The sequence below is a fragment of the Alligator mississippiensis genome, chromosome 4 (assembly GCF_030867095.1).
Source record: "Alligator mississippiensis isolate rAllMis1 chromosome 4, rAllMis1, whole genome shotgun sequence".
NCBI lineage: Eukaryota > Metazoa > Chordata > Crocodylia > Alligatoridae > Alligator > Alligator mississippiensis.
The window spans coordinates 30,152,928-30,174,605 of record NC_081827.1 but is presented as its reverse complement, the minus strand read 5'-3'; the positions used below and the strand labels follow the sequence as shown (position 1 = coordinate 30,174,605).

General features: G+C 41.9%; 1 protein-coding gene across 2 annotated transcripts; it reads right to left on the bottom strand.

Annotated features, from left to right (window-relative positions):
* Positions 1 to 381: 381 nt before the first annotated feature.
* On the bottom strand, positions 382 to 20,364 carry GTSE1 (G2 and S-phase expressed 1). Of its 2 annotated transcripts, XM_059725887.1 has the most exons (13): positions 20,199 to 20,364; positions 14,630 to 14,713; positions 12,556 to 12,613; positions 11,822 to 12,455; positions 10,613 to 10,780; positions 9,159 to 9,294; positions 6,722 to 7,084; positions 6,454 to 6,526; positions 5,113 to 5,364; positions 3,979 to 4,165; positions 2,859 to 2,993; positions 1,000 to 1,050; positions 382 to 870 (listed from the first exon to the last, which is right to left on the bottom strand). In XM_059725887.1, exons 2-13 carry the CDS (start codon positions 14,706 to 14,708, stop codon positions 787 to 789), a joined length of 2,220 nt encoding a protein of 739 aa, XP_059581870.1. In that variant the 5' UTR covers positions 14,709 to 14,713; positions 20,199 to 20,364; the 3' UTR covers positions 382 to 786. The 2 variants fall into 2 exon arrangements, with proteins under 2 accessions (XP_059581870.1, XP_006276033.1); XM_006275971.4 differs by lacking the exon at positions 1,000 to 1,050 and having other exon boundaries at positions 20,199 to 20,340.
* Positions 20,365 to 21,678: the final 1,314 nt, after the last annotated feature.

The following is a 21,678-nucleotide window of genomic DNA, read 5'->3' as shown; positions in this document are numbered from 1 at the left end:
CATTTTTAAAACAAATATGAAATAAGCAAGCTGGAAACTGCAATCCTTCCCATGCTTTCTTGTTTGAATATGACTGCCACAGAGCTAGGCTGGGGCCAGAGCAAATACATGCTAATGTGCCCCAGGCTGCAGCAGAGATGGAGCCCTAACCAAGGCAGAACAAAGTGAAGGGGAGGGAGCAGAAGGAACCCAAGGCTGTAGGATAGAGGAGTGGGGGGCTGGCTGACCAGTGCTGTGGCCCCAACCCAGGCTGGAGCCACATTAGCCACCACCTGCCCCACAGTGCCTCCTATATTTAACGTTATCTTTTGTCACACCATTAGTGCGACATTCAATTTAACCATTTTGGCTTGCTGAAATATTGCATTTAGATTGCACTACTCATTTGTCCAAATAATTTATTTCTAGACTCCTTATACTTTCACACAGATCATTAAAATTCACAGATTGAAGTTTTTAATTACAATACATCTTAATTTTTCAAATATTTAAGTAAGTTTAATACCATTTCACTTTCCAATTAAATCTTTAGAAGAAGGTTGATGTTTTTCTATATAATAATTTACTTTAAAAATAAATACATGTTGTCATATGTAAGGTCAAGTCACATGTATTCAAACTAGAATTCTTGGCGGCTGAAATTCTCAATCTTTTGTCAAATGAGTTGCATTCAGTTCTTCATTTTGTTATATACTAGTTGCTCCATGTTCCTCTGTCAAGATAACACCTCCAACAGCTCAAATTAAAGTTGCAGATGCCAATAGGAATTTTGGGTTCTGCTTCAGTTCAGAACTTCAGTAAAGGAGAATCCAGGTTTTCTTTGTTCATGTCAGGGCTCAGAGTGATAAGAGGAGAACTCAGATCTATCAGCTGAAAGAAAATGAGAAATTAACAAAATTAAAAAGTTGTTATTTTTGTCATTTACTTTATACTTATACTATATTGGGAACCTGGGTAATTGTAGCCAGTCACCCTAGTTGTACAATGTTGTCTGCTTACTTCCAAAGCATCAGCAGGGCAGTTTAGTTGAAGATTCAGCTCATCAGGTACCTGGAAGACAAACAGCTGCACTACCAGTTTTAAACAATTCAGTCTCTTCACCCAACTAGGTGCCAAACAAAATTAAAGCCCATGACACCAGATGCTCTGCAGATTGGGTATAGGCTAAGCCTAAGTTTTTGATTCAAGATAAAAAAAGACTGATTAAGATCACAAGCTAAATACCTATATTTGATAATAATGCCAACTAAAATAACCAGTGCAGGAGGGAAGAAGCCATCAGAACTGAGGTAACCCATTAGGTTCTGTGCAGGGAAGAGGACTGGGACAATAATTGTCTATATATACACACACACACAAAACTAGTCTCCAAGCAGCTACTCTGACATTAGAAATGGAGGAGGTGAACAGCTTTAGAAGCTAAAAATAAGAGATCTATATTCAACAAGGAAGTGCAAAGTCTCGCTAAAAAACTTAAGTTTGGGGAATAAACACAACATGCCGAACAGCTTGAAATGCTACAGGAATTCAGAGTCAACCTAGAATCTAATATTATTCCTTATAACCTCTTTCCCAAGCACAATTTTAGTACTCCCAGGAAAAATCATCCCTTGCAATAAAAGAAAATCCTCATGTGCTCGAGCTTCATCTATCAGAATAAATGGTCTTCCTGGGGGGGCATTCCAGGAGAGCCCAAATAGACTGCTGCACCCAAGCTATTTTGCAGCTGAACCTCACTAGAGCTTACTCTGTCATTTTGTTCTTAACACCGTTTTTAGACACTCAGGAAGCTTGCAAATGAAGTCGTTGGTGGTTTGTAGAGACAAATATATTTTGTTAGCGACAGACTAGAGCTAGTTATGCAAAGATTTGCAGTCCCTTAATTACTACAAGCAGCAGCAACATTTTCCCCATGAAGGGAAAAGTCATCCCATTTGCTGCAGGGAGTCATAGTAAGAAATTTTCTATCTTTATTTCCTCCCAAATGTATCATCTTTAAAACCAGACAGAATTGTTTGGTCAAGCCCTAAGTTCACAATGCTAGTTATGTGGTTGGTAAGTGGTTCCCTTTACCCTCTGTTCTTCTGCACTGACTATAATGAAGAAGTAGCTAGTAGTCTTCATGGCACTGCACGTTAGGGACCCAGGTACTTTTAGAGTTGCAGGGAGGTACGGGGAGTTAAACCTCAGCTGTTTTATGTTTAAAGGATTACTTGAAACCAAAACCAAGTTAAGAGTGATGGGTCATTTTATCCAACCACCCATGCTATACTGCACTGGTTTTTCATAGATTTCATAGACATTAGGGCTGGAAGGGACCTCGGAAGATCATCGAGTCCAGCCCCCTGCCCAAAGGGCAGGAAGTCAGCTGGGGTCATAGGATCCCAGCAAGATAAGCATCCAGTTTCATCTTGAAGGTGTTCAATGAAGGCGCTTGAACCACCTCCGGTGGCAGGCTGTTCCAGACCTTGGGGGCTCGGACAGTAAAGAAATTCTTCCTTATGTCCAGCCTGAAATGATCTTGAAGTGATGATCTTGGTGCAGTGCTGACAACCAGAACTAGAATGAGCAGTTTTACATCCATATCAGACAGAACATAATCTCATAGGAGAGAAGCATAACAAGAACATGCTCTAACTTTCAAGTCAAATGGTGTTTCGTATTGATGAATATCAGTTACCATGTCTGAGCAAATGTTACTCTGATACAAGGGTGCTCAATTAAATGCAAGCACTAGGTGTGAAGCAATTTTTACGTGGGTAAATTATTTTGCAACTAAAATATGCCCAGGCAATCTCCTCTGCACTGTATTATATTTACATAAACAGGTAATTGAGACAAACTGAGATGCATCTTACCTGTCCCAAAACAGTAGGCTTTAGAGGAACAGCGTTATTCACATCAGGAGTATTTGAAAGGTCAATGAGAGGTCTGCTTTCCCACTCTGAAATAGCACTGGGAGTTTTAGCCATTCCAATATCTACCAGCAACACCTAAAAATAATAAAGTCATTTTGTTTTCTACTTTCTTTTCCTCATAAGAAAGTCAGTCAACTTCTTTGACTAACTGGGGAAAGCTATAAGAATCAATTATTTGTTTTAAACTTAAGTAGAGCACCATAAAGGAAAACAAGCAGCTGATCTTTAATCTACCAGTGACTTTTTTCCATTTATGAATCAAGAACATGCATCCTGGGCATGAGAATTTGCCTTTTGAGCACTTAGTGAGTTGTTTAAGCACTAAATCTGAACTGAAAATAATGCTCAAGTTCAAATTTAAAGATTTTAAAAATTCAGCTTTAAACCTTGCATCTACAACTGCTGCTTTTTGATGCTTTGACAGAGAAACCGTTCTACGAAGTTCTTAGTTTTAGTTGTGTTTCCATCCAGTTGGATTATTATTCTTTCTTTTTTGCGCACAAACCCTGTGATGGAAACTTGCTGCATCCCAGCTAGCAAATAATAGATATTATATAAATTAACTAGTTATTGCAAGTTATTACCTCAACTGACTCATTCAGGTAAGGGGGCTTATGCCCGAGCAAAAGCTATAAGTCACTCCTTTGGTAGATTTGAGTTAAGCTTCAATTGGACATTTCTACAGATTTCAGTACTATTTAGAGCGAGTTATACTGTGTAGTCTGTGCAACTGGGATTCTCCCATAACTTATGCATCTTTATGCATCAGGAACACAACCACATCCCAGTGCAAATACGGGGATGACAAATTTGACACAGATCTGAAGGGAGGGGAAGGGGGGAGGTGCGTGTGTCAGTTTTCCATGAACATTTAAACACCAAATTCTTTTTTAAATACAGATGACACTAGAGGGTGTATACATCTTCATAATGTGGTTCACATTAAAATTTAAGTAAGATAGAGGTTTGCAATATTAGCTCTTAATTTAAAAAGCAGCTCACTAGCATTCAGTTCACTCAAAGGCAGTTTTACAAGGAGAAATGGATTTCACATTCCTACCTCATTGGTTTGTGTTTCTTCAGCTGAATTGTTTGGTATTTTAGTTTCTTCTTTTACTTCGGTTTGCAATACATCTACAGTTGATTTTTCTGGTGAAAAATCAAGTATAAGAGGTACGACAGGTGGAGGAGATATTTCATCTTCAGATGAAGACTCCCGGGCCTTGTTCTCTGTTGCCTGTTTAGAACTGGGAAAAATAAGTGGTGCCAGTAATTTGAGTTCTTCAGTATTTACTATCGTGTTCACTCAAATCCAAGACTGCCTTGAATTAAGACCCCCGAGTACTTAGATTCTGTACATGAAGAACGTGTTTGTTATGAACTTCCATGTACAGAATCCAATTATCAAAAGGTCATCTTAAAATTCATCCCCCCCCTAACTGCTGAAGTCGAGGAAGGCAGCAGTAGGAGGGAGGTACCCACTTCTTGCTCAAAATGCAAAGTTACATGTTTGGTATTTCTCAAAAGGCATTGGGCTAAAAGCCAAAAGACTGCATCCCCCTCCGTAGTAGCTAGGCAGTATGGGGCATCTTGTACCTGTGCTCTCAAGTAGAATATGAAGAATAGTTGAGACTTAATGCTTCACCTCTTCTGAGGATGCTAGATTTTTATAATGGCAATAGCCCAAGGTATGACAACACCTTAAAAAGGGTGACACTTGGTTAAATGGAAGATAGGAGTAGATCATTTGTCCTAACTACTCGCTTTTCTCATCTAGAGATTTAGACCCTGCATTATCTTTCAGACAGCAGGGATGTCACTGTGTTGGAAATTACTATTTCTGCATTCAGTCTCTCTCCAGTTCAGAGATTCAGACAAGTTTCATGATGCACATCATTCAAGTTTCAGATAGTATAAAGATGTGAGAAACAAAGCGAAGACCAGATGGACGAACTTGTGTAAAAGTCTCCTGATTTAGGAATTCAGCACAATTATAACATGCCAGAATAAGCCATTGTGTACAGAAATGTTATTTGGTATTACACATGTCTGGTTATAGTTAGTAGTATAGGCATACATAGGATGCCAACTGGGGTGGAATCCCTATGTTGGCCACAGGAGTACAAGATGTCACACTTCAACAGGACCAGGTTACACCCACAATACTTATCATTCAAAAGGCAAGCTGTCTTACCAAGATGTAAGAATCTTTTTGTTGGATGTGCTGGAAACTTGATGAACCAGCGTAAAGTTTCGTGATGGCACAAATCTAGGTACACTTTTAGGAGATATTACTGGAATTCCTGACGTACGACGATTAATGGGAGTAGGAAGAGCAGAACGCTTTATACTGGCTGGCGTCATTGAAAGGGACCTTGTACTGCGGCAGGAGTTCTGCCAGGGCCCATCTTCTGACACTCTAACAGGAGTACTGACAGCCACACCACTAAAGAAAAAGCATAGAGCATACATTGATAAAAAAAAAAAAAAATCTTCTAGAAACTTACTTTGCTTTGTATATAACTAGACAACTCTATGATACAAAAGCCTGCCTTACTTTGGTAAATACTTAAATAGGTTATGATGGATTAGGATAACTACATCTGAACATTAGAAGTAGACTGGTATACTAGAACTGATTACAACTTAGTTAAGAGCCAGTTAGATTAACCTGACCTTTTTACAAATATTTAAAATTAATTAATTTATGACTAAAGGGGTTTATTTTTTTCAAAATATTACTACAGTTGGTAAAACAAATTCTACAATAAATAGGTCCTATGTACAAACAGTATTTAAAAGCCTATTCCTTACATATACTCAGTGTCTTACTGTTTAACTCATTAGCATTAAAGAAGTGCCATTGCAATGGGGGAGCTGAAGTCTCTTTTCTTGTACATCGTTAGAATTGCCAACTGAATTCTTATTTCTTACTACTGGCTAACTGAGTGAGAGACAAAACAGACTTTTAGATCCAAAATTGAATCTGTAGGGCTGGTAGCTAAGTGGGTATGTTCTGGAGAGCGGGGCAGATTGATTTAATTCACCAACTGGAAAGCCTTGATTAAAAACCCAGTTTGTGACAAGTTTATAAAGCTGTACCTCAGAAGTTAGGGAACAAGTATCTTCTCACATGCAGCCTGGAACTAGCTTGTGATAAAGGCTCATATTTTGTTTGCATGTAAAGCATTTCAAAGGATTGCAATGCTTATATCTTAAGTTACCCACCTCCCCTCTGCTTGCCAGAATCTCCCAACAGGGCTCCATACCCTGGATTTCAGCAGCAGGCTCCACCCCCAAATGTCCAGCCCTGCAGGCCAGGTGAAATGGCTCCATGGGCTGGATCCAACCTGCAAGCCATATCTTTAACATCCAACTTAATAAAAAGTCCAGTTTTCAGTGAGCATAGACTGGTTCTTGAAAACAAGAATTCTATACTTGTAAAATTCAGATCTCACAGGTGACTAGTCAAAAACTGTCTTTGTACAGAAGTAAAAGGCTCAAATGACTTTAAGTTTCAGTTACTGCACATTACCTTCCAAGTATGCTGCAGGATGGTAATCTTATTGATTCTGCTATTTTAGGTGCTGCATTTTCTAGTGATGTACCTAGGACAAGGATTAAAAAAAGAGTGCTGAAAAGTTGTTTACCATTCCTTATCTACACTGGTTTCAATTTCCACCCAGAAACAACTTTAAAATAATATTCAGTCCATTCAGTCACTAGATAAATATACAAGACAAACTACACATGTAATAAATAGCCAATTTAAAATAAGATCACCTTCCAAAAGGTATACTTACCTCCACCCATTTTAGGGACCTTAATCTGAGTTGTAGGTACAACTTTAGCCTTGGGCTTTGGACATGAGCTTCCTTTTATTCCGCTTCCATCTTTATTTTGCTGATTTAGCTTCTGCAGATTAGGAACAGAGTTTAATCTCTGAATTCCACTTGCTACAGTCTGGGATGCAGTCGCAAAAACTGATGATTTGGCAGAATTTACAACAGTAGGTGTTCTGGGAGTACTAGCAGATCTTGCTTGCTTGCAGGATAAATCAGAATTGGCAGATGACACTCTTACAGATTTAACAAGAGACTGTCTGCTTATAGTAGATGAAAGTTTAGAGCTGCTCACAGAAGTTTTTGAAGGTAGATTTGATTTAGCTGAAAGAAAGCTAGAAATTACACTTCTGAACTGTTTCTTGTTCTTACCACAACTTGTAACAATATATATTTAACCAAGTAAATGATTAAGCTTAAAAACAAGTCTAACTGAAGATAAACTTATTATGCAATGATTAAGAACTATATTCAAAACAACTGAATGTTGGTAGCTACAGGTTATACAAATAGAGCAAATTTACTATAATACTTATTTTCTAACATTTTAAAACTAGGAGTTAGTCAGACTGGTAATTTTCCAGATTCTTCAGGTAAAATCATAAGATAATTCAGCATGTCAGCTTTTAACTTAAATAAGACAAGAGTAAGATTTTTCAAGATTGCTTACATAGTTGACAGGCCTTTCCAGTTGATATTAGAGTTTAAGATGTATTTTCAATATTTTACCTGAAACTAGTTGAGACTACAATTTAAAATGAGCATTTAAAAAGAAAGAGAAAGTCAAAGTTTTCCTAAATATAATAATGTCTTTTAATAGTTGTTCAATTTCTCAGTTTAAGACTAACAGGCTAAATAAAAGTGAAATCTATTTGTAGGTTATAGGAACATACAACAAGTGGAAGTCATGAACAAAAATACTGCTCCAATTGAATTTATAAAGAATTAAACCCTTGGTTTTGTAAATTATGTTAACATAATTCTAGGTCTTACATAGTTTGTCTGTTCACCTACTATTCTATAGATGCTGGATTCTCCTATTCCCTACTCCCACACACAGGAAAGGTACACAACCTTTTCCTGTTCTACAAAAGGCTCACCAGTTTCCCAGCATGACTACTTCATCAGGACCACTTTTCCCATGTTAAAATATTTTCCCTTCCAGATATTTCCTCAAAATTCACTTCCCTAACCCTCTTCAAGTTGGGATCACTTAAACTGACAAGACCTGCTCAACTTTTTATTTCTAAAAAGTTTTCACCACTGTAAGCAATAACCATGACAACTGGAAATGAATAGTTTAATTGAAGTCATTTATTATCCATGTGGTCCTCCTAGTCCATTTTTCACCATTTTAAAATGTACTGACTCTTTATTAACAAAGGCTTAATGCTTTTCCCCCCCCCACCATCTAAGTGGAAACTAAATAATGTTGTACAAATTAAGCACAAAATTCAGGTTTATTAAAATATTATTTGAGCAAAGAATCCCAAGTGTTAAAAATAAGATGGGCCACATACTCTAGTTGCTCACAAAACACCATGGGTTTTACTGCATCTTAGCTGATATAGAAATAACATATACAGGTTTACTACTCAAGTAGTACTACTCAAGTAGTGTTTTTTCATGGATCCAGTTCTGTCAGGAGTATTCTCTGGGGTTCGCCATTCATCAGAAATGCAGCTTACCTATATAACCCATGAAATTCGGGACTAGACAGGTATGCAGAACAGTTGTGACCCCTTCCCCCACCCACAAACAAAAAGGCTTAAAGCTGAAGGCTTTTCCAATCTTGACACTACAAATGAATAAAATGACAGCTTCTCGCTTAGTTGTATGGAAATGTTTATCTTTCTTTCATATTTCAATTCTAATGCTTTTACTCCTGTCTTACAGTTACTCAAGAAAAGTTAAGCTCCTGTTCCTATTTACATAGGGCATAAATAAAACCCCAGCGTAATACTACACTTACTGTTTGGCTGTGGAGAACAAAGATACTGGAAAGAAGAGCAGTAGAATGTCTGCTTGGCAAATTAGACAGCTCATGTAATTAGACATGAGAACTTCTAAATGTCAACTGAGACATTGACAACACTTGTTAAAAACCATCTCCAAAAAATAAGCCTACTTTCCCATTCTGTGACCCTATTTGGTAGATATTAAGCCTATTGACTTTGGAGACTGGTTAATGCAAGTGCTTGACTTGACATAAATGATGTTTAGCTAGCCAACATGAAATTCAAAGTCTCCCTTATTCCACCTATTATTATTTTTTTCTAATTTAACTCTAAGAGCCTTTAAATATTCTTGGAACCTGTAAGTCAAAAGAATCCAATTAAATCAAGACTGCAAGTTTAATAATATTTGTTGTGCCAAGTCTTTATGCTAAAAGTCATACCATTTCCTCCTGCGGGGGAGACAGACACGCTGGAGCTCATACTGGAAACTGATGACGACGATGACGAGGTGTTCTTTCTCTGGGGACCAGTAACAGCACCAGGAGGTTTTAACTGTGTTGCCTTCCTTAACCCCAGCTGTGAACAAAGAAGTCTACTTCATTTAACAGATCAAAAGTATTAAAAGCACATTTTCTAATGTGTTTGGGTGTTGGTTCTCTAGGTTCATTTGTCTCAGGAACAAGTTCCAAAGTCTCTGATATTATTAAGTAAAAGAAAACATTTATTAGCAGTCTACATTGTATAGTGCCTTAACTGTGACAGAATGATATAGGCTATGCTTCGAAAATGGGAACATAAGGTTAGAAGAGCCATTGAGTCCTGTCACTCACCCTTGAACGCAACTTTTTTTTTCCAGAAAGCTCCAAAAGAATGTCTACTCTAGTCCCTAGCACACAAAGGAACAAAACAACCTATAAAAATCCCTACAGAAAGCTCCAGGTTGAAGAGCAGGGGAGAAAAGGGTACCTTCCAGGATCTGCCACTGCATTGTCAGGAAAGCAGTTCAGTGTAATATGCTCAGAGTCCTACAAAGCATACTGTATCCTTGCTAAAAATCCCTATAAAAACAAAACAAAACAAAAAATTGGTCCTTGCTAGTTTGCCTTGGAGGTGGAAGGCAGGTGGCAAGAATGCACTACTGTCCTGTTTCTTACCATGAGCTCAAGTTACTTTCCAAAAGTAAATATTTATTTAAACTAATATTTGTCAGACAGCATACCACAAGTGCTATGGATCCAAAATCTCCCATGTTATTACAAGTCTCATCCAATCTCTTTTCCTGCAGAACAACCGTTAAAGCCAAAACTATTCCAGCAGTGTCAGTTCTAGTTAAAATGAATGTTTCATTTACCCAGAGCCGACCACCTTTGAAGAAAGTAAAGTTAATATTAAGCTACTTGCAACATATGTGATATTTTTTAATAAATAAGTTTGACTAGTCCATGGAATGTAGCCTAATACTCTAACTATATTCATGACATTCCTTGGATTACCTTCCAATTTAAGCTTCACTGTTCTACTCAACATACACTTTAGACTATGGGGACCTTTTCATACAGCATAGTAGGTAGCCATGAAGAACATATACTTTAACCTCTAGTTATCCCCAAAATTCCTTGTCTGCATCGAGTCCTAAATGATGATTGATGCACTGTGTTAAATATGGTAAATAATAAGAGTAAATTTTGTTACAGAGAGGAAAAACATTTGGCTTTACAACTGTAGTTGCAGCATAGAAGTCATTTTAACTTGAATTCATTCCAAGGTTATGGTATTAAATCAATGATAGAAAGATAGATCTGTTGCCTCCATTTTTAAGATTTTCCCCCATCTCGAGTCAACAATTCCCCAAGAATATTTCAGTATGCCATCATATTAAAACACTTGCTAGTACCTTGCTTGGAACAGGAAGAGTTTTCTTGTCCTCTGTTGAACTGCCATTGAATGATGCGTTACAGACATCCGAAGCAGTACTGGACTTGTCAGAGAGCAGGTCTTCAGATGACCCCATGCTGTTCAAGTGTTTGATCCCAGAGGGACTGAGCTGTTTCCCTGGTTTGGGCTGCAAGTTTCAATTTTTAAAACTATTTTAAAAAAGTTATTAGCCAAAGGATTTGAGAACCCCTGAAGTTTTTCCACATAAGCAAATTTGTTTAGCAATGCCAGTATTTTCATCATGTCAACCACCAAAAAAGCCTATTGTTACTCTCAAAGAGTGTAAAAATTCCAAGTTCTTGACCTGTTTAGCCTCTTATTGAATTTAGTGTTAGATCTAGCATAGATCAGATGGATTTTTTTGTTGAAACTGATTAAGTGAGAAAGTAAAATACAAACTCCCTATCCTTCTAAGACAAATGGTAGGAAGAAGCCAGTGTCAAACTCTGAAGTAGTCCCCACAGACAGGAAAACTTAGTAGCCTTGGCTGTGAAGGAGGAAGGAAATAGGACAGGAATCACACTCTACAGATTAGAGGCCATTTACAGGGGCCAACAGCCTTACTGTAAAAACAGCCCTTTTGTGTACTGCTTTTAAGACTGAAGTCCCAGCAACACACACTTGGCTAATCAAAATGTGCAGCTAGTGTGCAGCACAATATAACCTTTGAGTGTGTTGGTCCCACTAAGCCTAGGTGTTGGTCCCGTCCTATCAGAGTTCTGCTTATTACTGCCAACTCTGAGGACAGCTTAAAGGAAGCAAAGCCATGCTACTAAAGGAATCATTAGAAGCAATACAATACTTTTAACAGAATGATTATAAAATGGCTTAAGCACCTAAACAGGAGCCAAAAACACTGGAGATTGTTAACAAATAAAGTCAACTAAAACCTCTGAAATATTGTCTAAATACAAATCTTATCTGCACCTTTCATGTACCACAACAGCAGTCCAACTAAACTAATAGAAGCTAGATAAAAATCAAATAAATTCAAGGCAGTTATGCACACAGGCTCACCTTCCTATTCGAGAGTTTCAAACAAGGAAAGCAGCTTCAAAAAAGGAAAGGTTATTTATAAGACTAAAGCTCACAAGTGGTTTAAACAGTTTATCTTAAGATGACTATGGTTCGTCTCAAACATTGAACTGTCTAGATGCCGGGTCTTTACCTTTTCAATTGTCAACTGATTGTTTTTTCCAAAAGCAGCTGATACCTTTGCAGTCTGCAACTTGCTTATTACTTTTTTATTCTTTTCATCTGTTTGCTGTTTTTGTGCTAAAGATGAAATGGCTAATTTAGAAGATTTACGGATTTTGACAGGGCTAGATGCATTTGAAGGAGTCTGCAATGCATGTGTTCTGGAATCTGCTGGCATGGGTAACTCCAACTGCTTCTGAAATGAAGGCGGCAGTTGACAAGCTGGGCTATCCCACACACAGTACGTTTCCCTTTTAATAGTTTTGGGGCTTTTTTCCACCTTCCCTTTTTGGAAGATGTTCAGTTTTGACTTGGAGTCTTGCACAAATTTTTCAATATTCTTGCTTTTGGGTTCTTCAAATTGGCTGACTTTCAGTTCTTCTCTGCTGTCCTTTTTTAACTGAAGTGCCAGCAAGTGAGCTTCTTTAAAAATTTCCACAAATTTCTCTCCTGAAAGAGGACTCCATGTCAGTTTATCATCAGGTGGAGGAGAACGCTTTTTCTTAGCACTTTGACTTTCTTCAACTACTGTCTCAATACTAACAGCAATACATTTTTCCTTATGTCCAGGAGGCCCAACAAAAACTTCATCTTCTTCATTTCCACTTTCAGGGGAAAAAAAGAAAAGAAAACAAAACAAAACAGTGAGGATGTAAAAATCATTTATGCTAGAGACATGTATTTGCCCATAAACATTTAACTTACCTCAGTGGAGATAGTGAAAGATCAAAATCAAATTTTTCATCAGCCAAGAGGAGAACACCTGAAAGCAAGATGAGTTCAGTTATGAGCTGTCACAGTTACAAGGATTTCCAGGGTCTAATTTGTACTGCAATAGGTTTTGAACTGCACTGCTGTTTGACATTCATTTTAAATGAGTTTTTGACAAAATTAAAGTAGGGATAACTGAATTACCATCATTTAAAACCAACTACAAAAAACACAATACACTTTGGGATGTGACGAAAAAACTGTCAGAATGGATTTCAGAACTGATCCAAGAAAGAAACTAAGGACTAGGGGTGCACCCCTAGAGATTTTGAGGGCTGATACAGATAACTGATATTTAAGGAGGCATATCAGCTGATACTGATCTGATTTCTGATTTTTAGCTGGGCAACTTGAAGAGCTGCGTAAGTCAGTTGTGGTGGAAGGGAAAGGAAGGGAAGTGGGGGGCAGATTAAGGCCACTGTGGTGAGGGAGAAGTGGGGCTGGGGCTGCCCAGCGGGGGCGGGGCAGGGCATGGGACAGAGCCATGGCTTGTCCGGGGGGGGGGGGGGGGGTGCAGCTCCCACCTTGCATGAACCCTGGGAAGGCATTGGGGTGGGGGTACAGCATGTGCCCCTCCCCCCCCCCCCCCCCGATCTGTGTGGGGCAGGCTGCAGTTGCGGGATGGAGGAGGGGGAGTTGAGCCCAGGCTGCGCTCAAGGTGGGTGGCAGTGCTGGCAGAGGGACTACAGCTGTAGCCCCCACCCCCGTAGCCGCCTTCCCAGCACCACCACTGCCTGTCCTGAGCACAGTCCCAGCCCAACACCCTGCCACCCTCCACCAGAAAGAGCCCAGGGCAGCCCCAGCCCTAAACTGCAGCCCACCCCACCCAGATCCAGGGGCACACGCCCCGCACCCTGGGGTGCACGCAGTGGTAGGAACCGCCCCCACAAACAACTTGCAGCTCCATCCCATGCCCCCACCACACCCCAGCTGGGCAGCCTCAATCTGCACCCCCCACCCCATACTCCTTCCACAACTGATTTACCAGCTGTACGCAGCTCTCCAAGCTGACAAGCTGTGCTCCTCACTGCCTGTGCTGGGCTGCGGCTGCGCGCGTGCACGGGCATTTATTGGCCAAATTATCAGCCACATTGGGTCAATTTCCAATACAGTAAATTTTGTTTATAGCAGTGCCGGTCCAATATTGGACTGGTATATCAGTACACCTCTACTAAGGACCTTATAGTCCAGAGGTTCCCGAACTGTTTCTTATTACATACCACCTACCAGATTTACTGGCTGTCCATATACCCCTACCAGCATACGGTTTTATATTTTAACCCCTTAAGTGCCAATTATTATAATGAGAATTTAATCCACCATTACAGAATTTTTCCCACATATCCCCCAGAGATGTCCTGCATACCTCCAGGAGTACGTGTACCATAGTTTGGGAACTCCTGCTACAGTCCATCAGTAACACTCAAAAAGATTATCGGTGCTTTGTTAAGCCTATATGAAAGTTTGTAGAAAATAATTGAGAACCATGTAGTGGGAGAGCAGGGGTGAAAGTCTATGAAATAAGGCCACCCACAGAATGAAACCTTCTCTACTACATTAAGGAATGAACACAAGAAACATACTGATCTATATACAGTAAAAGCTCTGTTATCTGGCATCCCCTGGGAATGAGGGATGCCGGATAACAAAATACGCCGGTTAATTGAGCGGCCCGAACAGGCGTCCTCACCTGTTTGGGCAGCTGCTTCTCCTGCCGCGTCCAGGGCATCACCACCCCTCCCGCAGGCCCTGTGGGCCCCGCGAGACAGGGAGGCAGGCCCTGTGCAGCCTGTTACGCCCCTGGGCCGTGGGGGGCTCACAGAAACCGGAAGTGCCACAGTGGGCACTTCCAGTTTCACTATACCTTACAAGACGGCATGCTGATTAACAGCGTGTGCTAGCTTGTAAGGCGCCGGTTACCAGAGGCTTTACTGTATTTATAATACTAGTAAGTAGCTTGGACTTGTGCATCGTATGCAAAAATTTATAAATAATATTTTCTACTTACCACTGCTTAGGCAACTATCCGGATTTTTTTCAACCACAGTACTTGAGCAACCTGATGACTCTTCTTCTCTTTCTTCCATAGCAACTGCAAAATAAGACACTTATATGGGATTATAGGAAAGTAGGGCTGGAGAGAAGCTCACAAGCTCAAAGCCAAATCATCCCAGCCAGAAAGTTCCTACTCATCTCCAAACTAAAAATTCCTTTGCTGCAGCTTTAGACCTTTGTTCCTTATCCTGTCCCCTAAAGCCAAAGGGGAAGAGTCTCTCTCTGTCCTCTATAAATCAGCCTTCAGATTCTCAAATGCTCCCCCAAGACTGAATCCTTATTCTAGTGTACTAGGTACCGCAGGTATTTTTTGAATTGCACAAACCAAATTAGAGATTAAAATTTGTATGTTATCCTACAACAGCTGCAGCTTATTAAACCATCAGCAGTGAAGTACTCACTAAAAAGAAACGAATAAACAAATCTCAGCTACTGCCCTGCAACAGGTTACAGGGCTCATGAATTGTACAAAGCCCCCTTCTTTTCAAATAGTCTGGTGCCAAAAATTAAGGAGGCACGTGAATGTCACAACCAAATTAAGTAGTGCCCATGTGACAAACAAATAAAACCATTTAAAAGAGTTTTTTTTTTGTACTAGGTTAACTAAGGATTAATAATAATGATAGTAACCGCTTTTTTTTTGCTGCACATGTCAAAAAGAAATTTATAACTGCGACACTAACATGAAATAAAACTTAGCCTTCTGTGCTGTACATAAATCATTATAACTGGTCAGAAAAAACAGGGAGTAACCCTGTGAGATAACACCCTAGCGAAAACCGCTAGATAATTGGCGATTCTAATTAAATTTATGACGTGACAAAAAGCAATTGGCTATTACACAAATAAAACCTGTCTTCACTTCCGTGAAGAACAGGAGACCTCCACGCACACACCTGAAAAAACCTCTGAACGTATGCGTGAGAATAACTGACAAATTGATTGCTTGTCAGTCTCCCCCGTCTTGACCTTATCAGACGTAAATCAACGACCTGCCGGCCCGATTTTTTCTCCGTTTATCTGCCCGACCAAAGAACTCTTATGCAGACTGACCTGTGACCTACGAACCTTAAGCTGTAACTAACCAAGTATCTCTGACCTCCGCTATTCACCACCTTGACGGCGTGAGTAAATAATCTTGCTTTGCAACCGATAAGCGTCTGCCTAATTAATTCCACTCCAAGCGTCACAAGTACCTGCCTGACGGCCTTCTAAGGCCCCGGGCCCTTATCTGCCCGCGTGGGAGTCAGGGAGAACTGCTAGCCGGCTGCCCTGGGTCCCGACATGGCATCACGAACAGGATACAGGGAAAATGTGATGAAGGTGAAATTAATTAAAAACTGCCCCTGGTGTAGTGGGGGGCACCATATAGATAACGCGGATGAATTATGGGCCCACATCGCTTATCACCAAGCGAGCGGAGCGGAGACAGGGTGGGTCAGCGGCTACTTCTCGCTGAGAGGAGAGGAGGGAGTCGGAAAGGAGTGGACAAGCTCCGAGTGGGACAAAGGAAAGATGATTAACATAGTATCACTCCTACTGTGTAAAAATGCAAACTTAAAAACCCAGTTAGCTACAGTCAGCAAAGCTGCTGCGGAGATGACAGCGTGCCAAAACCCTCCGTTGCCACCAAAAAATGACACCGAAAAAAATATGAGCTGCCCGGAGGACCTAAAAAAGTAGGGCGGAGCCACAGAAGAACAGGTGGGACTCCACCCAACAAGCCCGCCCCCTGAGATGACGTCACTCCCAACGACCCCACCTCCGTACCACAGGGAGGGGGCAACGAGCGAGAATCGGATCCTCCCATCAGACACAATAACAACTACAGCTGCCGCTCATCCTATAACAATAACCAAGCAAATAACCAACCCAGAGGGTGCAACCACCACCACCACCCTTGATGTCATCGAAGCATGCATGGAGATTTATGGAGGAGAGGACACCATCACCCTTCGCCTTCTCTTCAACCTGCTCATTACTCAGCCAGCAGAAAATCTTTTAAGTCAACTTCCACGACTACAAGCCCTTGTAAAGCCAACAAGCACAAACTCAGCCATGGCCGTAAGCTATCTTACTGCATATCCAGTCAAATACCAAGGGTCAAGACATTCCCAATTCAACTCATGAAAAAAAATCAAGACTGCCACCCCAGAGGACACCGGAAAAAAAAGCCATGTTTGGGTTCCTCCTAAACCACTTCACGCTTACCAAACAACGGCTGCACGTCCTAAGAGATGCGGGACAACGACAACTGACACATATACTAGGCTACAAACCTCGACCGATACCGCCAACCGGTCCGGGCCCTAGAGGCACCCATGCCTAACAGCACACTCCGGATAACACCGCAGCCTGCCCCAACAAACAACTACTTGAAGGGGGCATTGATAAACTATTCCAACCACTACAACATTATGCTCATAGGTATACAAAAGACAATTTTATTGTTTTTTTAGTTTTCTTTGTTTGTTTGCCTGTTCGTTTGTTTTGTTCCCTTGTAGGCCCAGCGGTGACGAAGAGGCAATCTGTGACTGCCCGATCACAAAAATCACCAAGCACCCACCTACAACATGCCCGGGTCGACGCCACAATGGCCGCCTGCTCATACGTCACAAGTAGGGTCGTCGCTCTATTCCTGCTGTTACCAACAGGTTCCTCGGCAAATGAAGCTAACTTCAAAACCTCCAACTCGGTCCTGAACCTTCTATCAATTTAGGCCAAAGACATAACTAATGGCTCATTTTATGATTTTTTTTTTCCTATTAATGATCTTATACATACTTGTTTTGTTTTAAAGCCTGTTCGAGACTTTACACAGTAAAGCCAAGTCATAATGTTTTGAATAAAAAGCTCTGAATTATTGAGAAAAAACAACATTAATAATCTGAAGGTTTGGGGGATGTCACAAAAAGGTCGGGTGTGGACAGAAGCATTGATTAAAAAAAATGTAAAAAAAGAGATGAGGGAGATGATGATAACAGGGGACAAATAGTCAAGGTTCTAAAGGAACCTATACATTCAAGGAAGAAAAAAAAAAAAAACAGATTTAAAAAGAGAGATAACAATAAAAAAAATTTAAAAAGGCCGCTAATGACGATACAAAAAATTAGTGTTTTCAGAGCTACGATTTAACTCAAATATAATAAGCCACAATTATAAAAACCCTCCATATAGGGGACATTAATCTGATACCGCACTCTCAGTTACCTTAAAAACTCAAATGAAAAAACATTACATACAATCAAAAATAACAGTTTACTGCGTTTAAGTTAATTCAAATATCAGCATCTTTGATTATCTTATATTTACCATGGATCATAATAGCCATTGTTATATTTATGTGTTTTAGTTGTTAGATTTTACAATATCTCAAAACAAAGTTAACCACGCTTTTTGCTTTTATATATACCTGCTTGCCAAACACTAACAATGATAAACAAAATGGTCTATATATAAACATGATATGACTTGCTGTGCCATGGGCAAGGGGGCATGTCACAACCAAATTAAGTAGTGCCCATGTCACAAACAAATAAAACCATTCAAAACAGTTTTTTTCTGCACTAAGTTAACTAAGGGTTAACAATAATGATAGTAACCGCTTTTTTTTGCTGCGCATGTCAAAAAGAAATTTATAACTGCGACACTAACATGAAATAAAACTTAGCCTTCTGTGCTGTACATAAATCATTATAACTGGTCAGAAAAAACAGGGAGTAACCCTGTGAGATAACACCCTAGCGAAAACCGCTAGATAATTGGCGATTCTAATTAAATTTATGACGTGACAAAAAGCAACTGACTATTACACAAATAAAACCCGTCTTCACTTCCGCGAAGAACGGGAGACCTCCGCACACACACCTGAAAAAACCTCTGAACGTATGCGTGAGAATAACTGACAAATTGATTGCTTGTCAGTCTCCCCCGTCTCGACCTTATCAGACGTAAATCAACGACCTGCCGGCCCGATTTTTTCTCCGTTTATCTGCCCGACCAAAGAACTCTTATGCAGACCGACCTGTGACCTATGAACCTTAAGCTGTAACTAACCAAGTATCTCTGACCTCCACTATTCACCGCCTTGACGGTGTGAGTAAATAATCTTGCTTTGCAACCGATAAGCGTCCGCCTAATTAATTCCACTCCAAGCGTCACAAGTACCCGCCTGACAGCCTTCTAAGGCCCCGGACCCTTATCTGCCCAGGTGGGAGTCAGGGAGAGCTGCTAGCCGGCTGCCCTGGGTCCCGACAGTGAACAATGTCATCCATTCACACCCAGCAACGCTGGTATAAATTGTTCCTACATCACTTACAACTGCCTGCTCCCACAGCAGCACAAGGGAGGTAAATCTCTAAACTCGAAGCCTGAATGAAACGTGGGTTCAGGAGAAGGATGCCGACCTGGCCATTCAGCGCAGCAGAAAAATGGACCTTTAAGTCATCTCATCCTGGCTAAATCGACCCTCGGCCTCTTGTTGGCTCAGATCACACGTAGTCTATGCTTACCTGGCACGGAAACACCCTGACCACAGAGGTGATCTTCCCAGTTGCACTGGGGAAGACTGCTCTCCTGGTACAGGGATACCACCTGCCAAGGTAATGTATAGTGAACCTCCCATTTAGCTGCTGGAGTTGGACAGTCTTGGCTTTAAGACTACTTTATGGAAAGGGGAGACTCCTCCCTGGCTTGCCTCTTAGGCCTTACGGCTGAGGGCAAGCAAAACTTGGGGGCATCCAAACCCCCAAGTAGCAAGTAGGATGCCTGCCAAAGGATTTGGAAACATCTGAAGCCCAAGATGGGAGTGGAGGGTGTTTGCCAGGAGTAGGGCCACTTATGGTTCTGGACTGACTCTTGGATTTGGAATTTGTTTTAGCTAATTTGGCTGGGAATACAGAAAACTAAAACAAAAAATAGCAGCAAAAAAAGGATAACACCTATTCCTGGCAGCAACTGCCCCTTTTTAGAAATATGGCTAAAGGCTACTTCTGCCCCAATCTACAGCCCTGCCTCCCAAGACATAGGTGCGGGTCATCAGCAAGGATCTGATAGATAAGTCAATCTGATAGATAGCTGGATAGATCTCTATCCATCTCTGTCTCTATATGCGATAGAAATGTATTAGTAACATATACTAGTGTACTAGTAATGTATAGTAACAGATCATATAGAGATAGAGATGGACAGAGATCTATCCATCTACCTGATACATATACATCTGATAGATACATTAGGTCGGTCGGTCACGTCAGTCGCTCCGGTCGGTCCGTTTCTCTGTCCCATCGATCGATCCACTGGTCAGTGGATCTCTACCCATCTATCTATCTGTAGTGATGTTTCATTTTAAATCATGGAAAAACGTGGATCTGGAGTGACTTTTTATAACTCTGAGAATCAGGGATTTTGTTTTATCAGAGAAAACCGGGATCCCCGGGCCTCAGGCCCCAGGAAACAGCCCCTGAACAGCGCTACCGACCTCCTGGAGGCACCAGGAGCCGCAGCCCCCGCTTCCCACCTACCTCCGAGCGGAGCCCGCGGCCGCGGCAGCACAAGGCGGTAGGTGGGCACCGAGGCCCCGCTCGCAAGCGCTGGCTCGGCCCAGGCCCAGGCCCCCGCACCCCGCCGGGCCGTGCCGTGCCGCACTCGCTGCCGCCGAAACGTTCGAAAGAGCAGCCCCACCCCCGCCCGCGCTCATTGGTGGGTTTCAAACGTTGCGGAGTCCCGTGACCCGCCTGCAGAGCGCGGCGCGGGTGGCCCCGCCCCCTCGGAAAGAGCCGGGGCGGGAGGGTGCAGTGGCGGGCTCCCCGGGGTCCCGCCGCTTCCCGCCCAACACATCCCCTCGGGGTGGGCTGCCCCTGCCCGTGCGAGGATGCTGTCGCCCCGCTGTGGCAGACGGGAGTCATCGCGCTGTGTTCTCTTGGGTGGGCGCTGAATGCATACATACGGTTGAAACATGGCTAGGTGCTCGGGGGGTGGTGGTGGGCAGTGGGTGATAGTCTCCGCAGAGCCGTGCCCAGAAAAGGGGAACGGAGCAGACCGTCGTCATTTATGGAGACTGAATTTAAATGAAAAAGAAGTCTTTCAATGCTGTCTTGCCCAGTGAAACGTGTTCTGTCCGCAGGCTACTCGTCCGCGCTGCAGCTAAGGCTGCTGGACCTGTCGATAAAGCCAGGGGATTTTTTTTCCTTTTTGGTGAATAAATTACTTGCTAAAAAACTGATTTGCAGTTGTGGTTGCCTCAGATGTTCACAGCTGTGGACTGAATTTGCCAGATAGGTGCCAATAGCAAACTATGAGATCCTTTCTTTCTCAGTGTCCCAGTAACTGGGCCTCTTCCAGGGTCAAATGGACCTTCTGTCTGATTGAGAACAAGGGTTTTCACCAGAGTCCCTCACCTCTCAGGTGATGGCCCTGACCCAGACTAGCAGGTGTTTTGAGGTGGGTTTATCCCTCAGTTTATCGTGTCGGATCTTTTCCAGTTCGCATGGACCATGGAAGAGACAGGGAGAGAATATCAGCGACAAACCTGTACATCTGGGCATGTCTGTATGGCCTCATTCCTAAAAGCAGGACTGCTGCTAAGTGAGTCCTACCCACTGATTCCCATTCTGGCATAGCAGAGACTGGCATACCAGAGCAGCGGCACTGGAGCCCCTCCACACTGCTGGAAGAAGCCCAGCATCATGGCTTATTTCCAAGGCAGTAGCCAAGCCCTTGGGATGCCAGGCCTCTTCCTGTGGTCCTGGGTTGGCCAGAGTGGGTGGCATAGGCGCTGGATCTAGCATAAGGGAGGGGTCCATGGGCCCAATCAGGCCTGAGAGGCCACTCTTGCACATGCTGTGCACCACTGGTCCCATGCCACGCATCTGACCTACACGGGCAGAAGAGTTTGACACCCCTGCTGTACAGTACTCAAAAGGGGCAGATGAGACAGCCTTGGTAATTGTGGGCTGGTTAGCCTGACATCCATTCTGTGCAGAATAATGAAAATGCTGATAC

Bases quoted from the DNA above. Each gene is read 5' to 3' on its own strand.
- GTSE1 (XM_059725887.1), bottom strand. From the start codon at position 14,708: ATGGAAGAAAGAGAAGAAGAGTCATCAGGTTGCTCAAGTACTGTGGTT. The intron at 9,295-10,612 runs GTACTAGCAAGT...CTTTGTTCACAG, and splicing joins CTCTTCCTGTTCCAAGCAAG to CTGGGGTTAAGGAAGGCAAC. The intron at 7,085-9,158 runs GTATGACTTTTA...GCTTTCTTTCAG, and splicing joins CTCCCCCGCAGGAGGAAATG to CTAAATCAAATCTACCTTCA.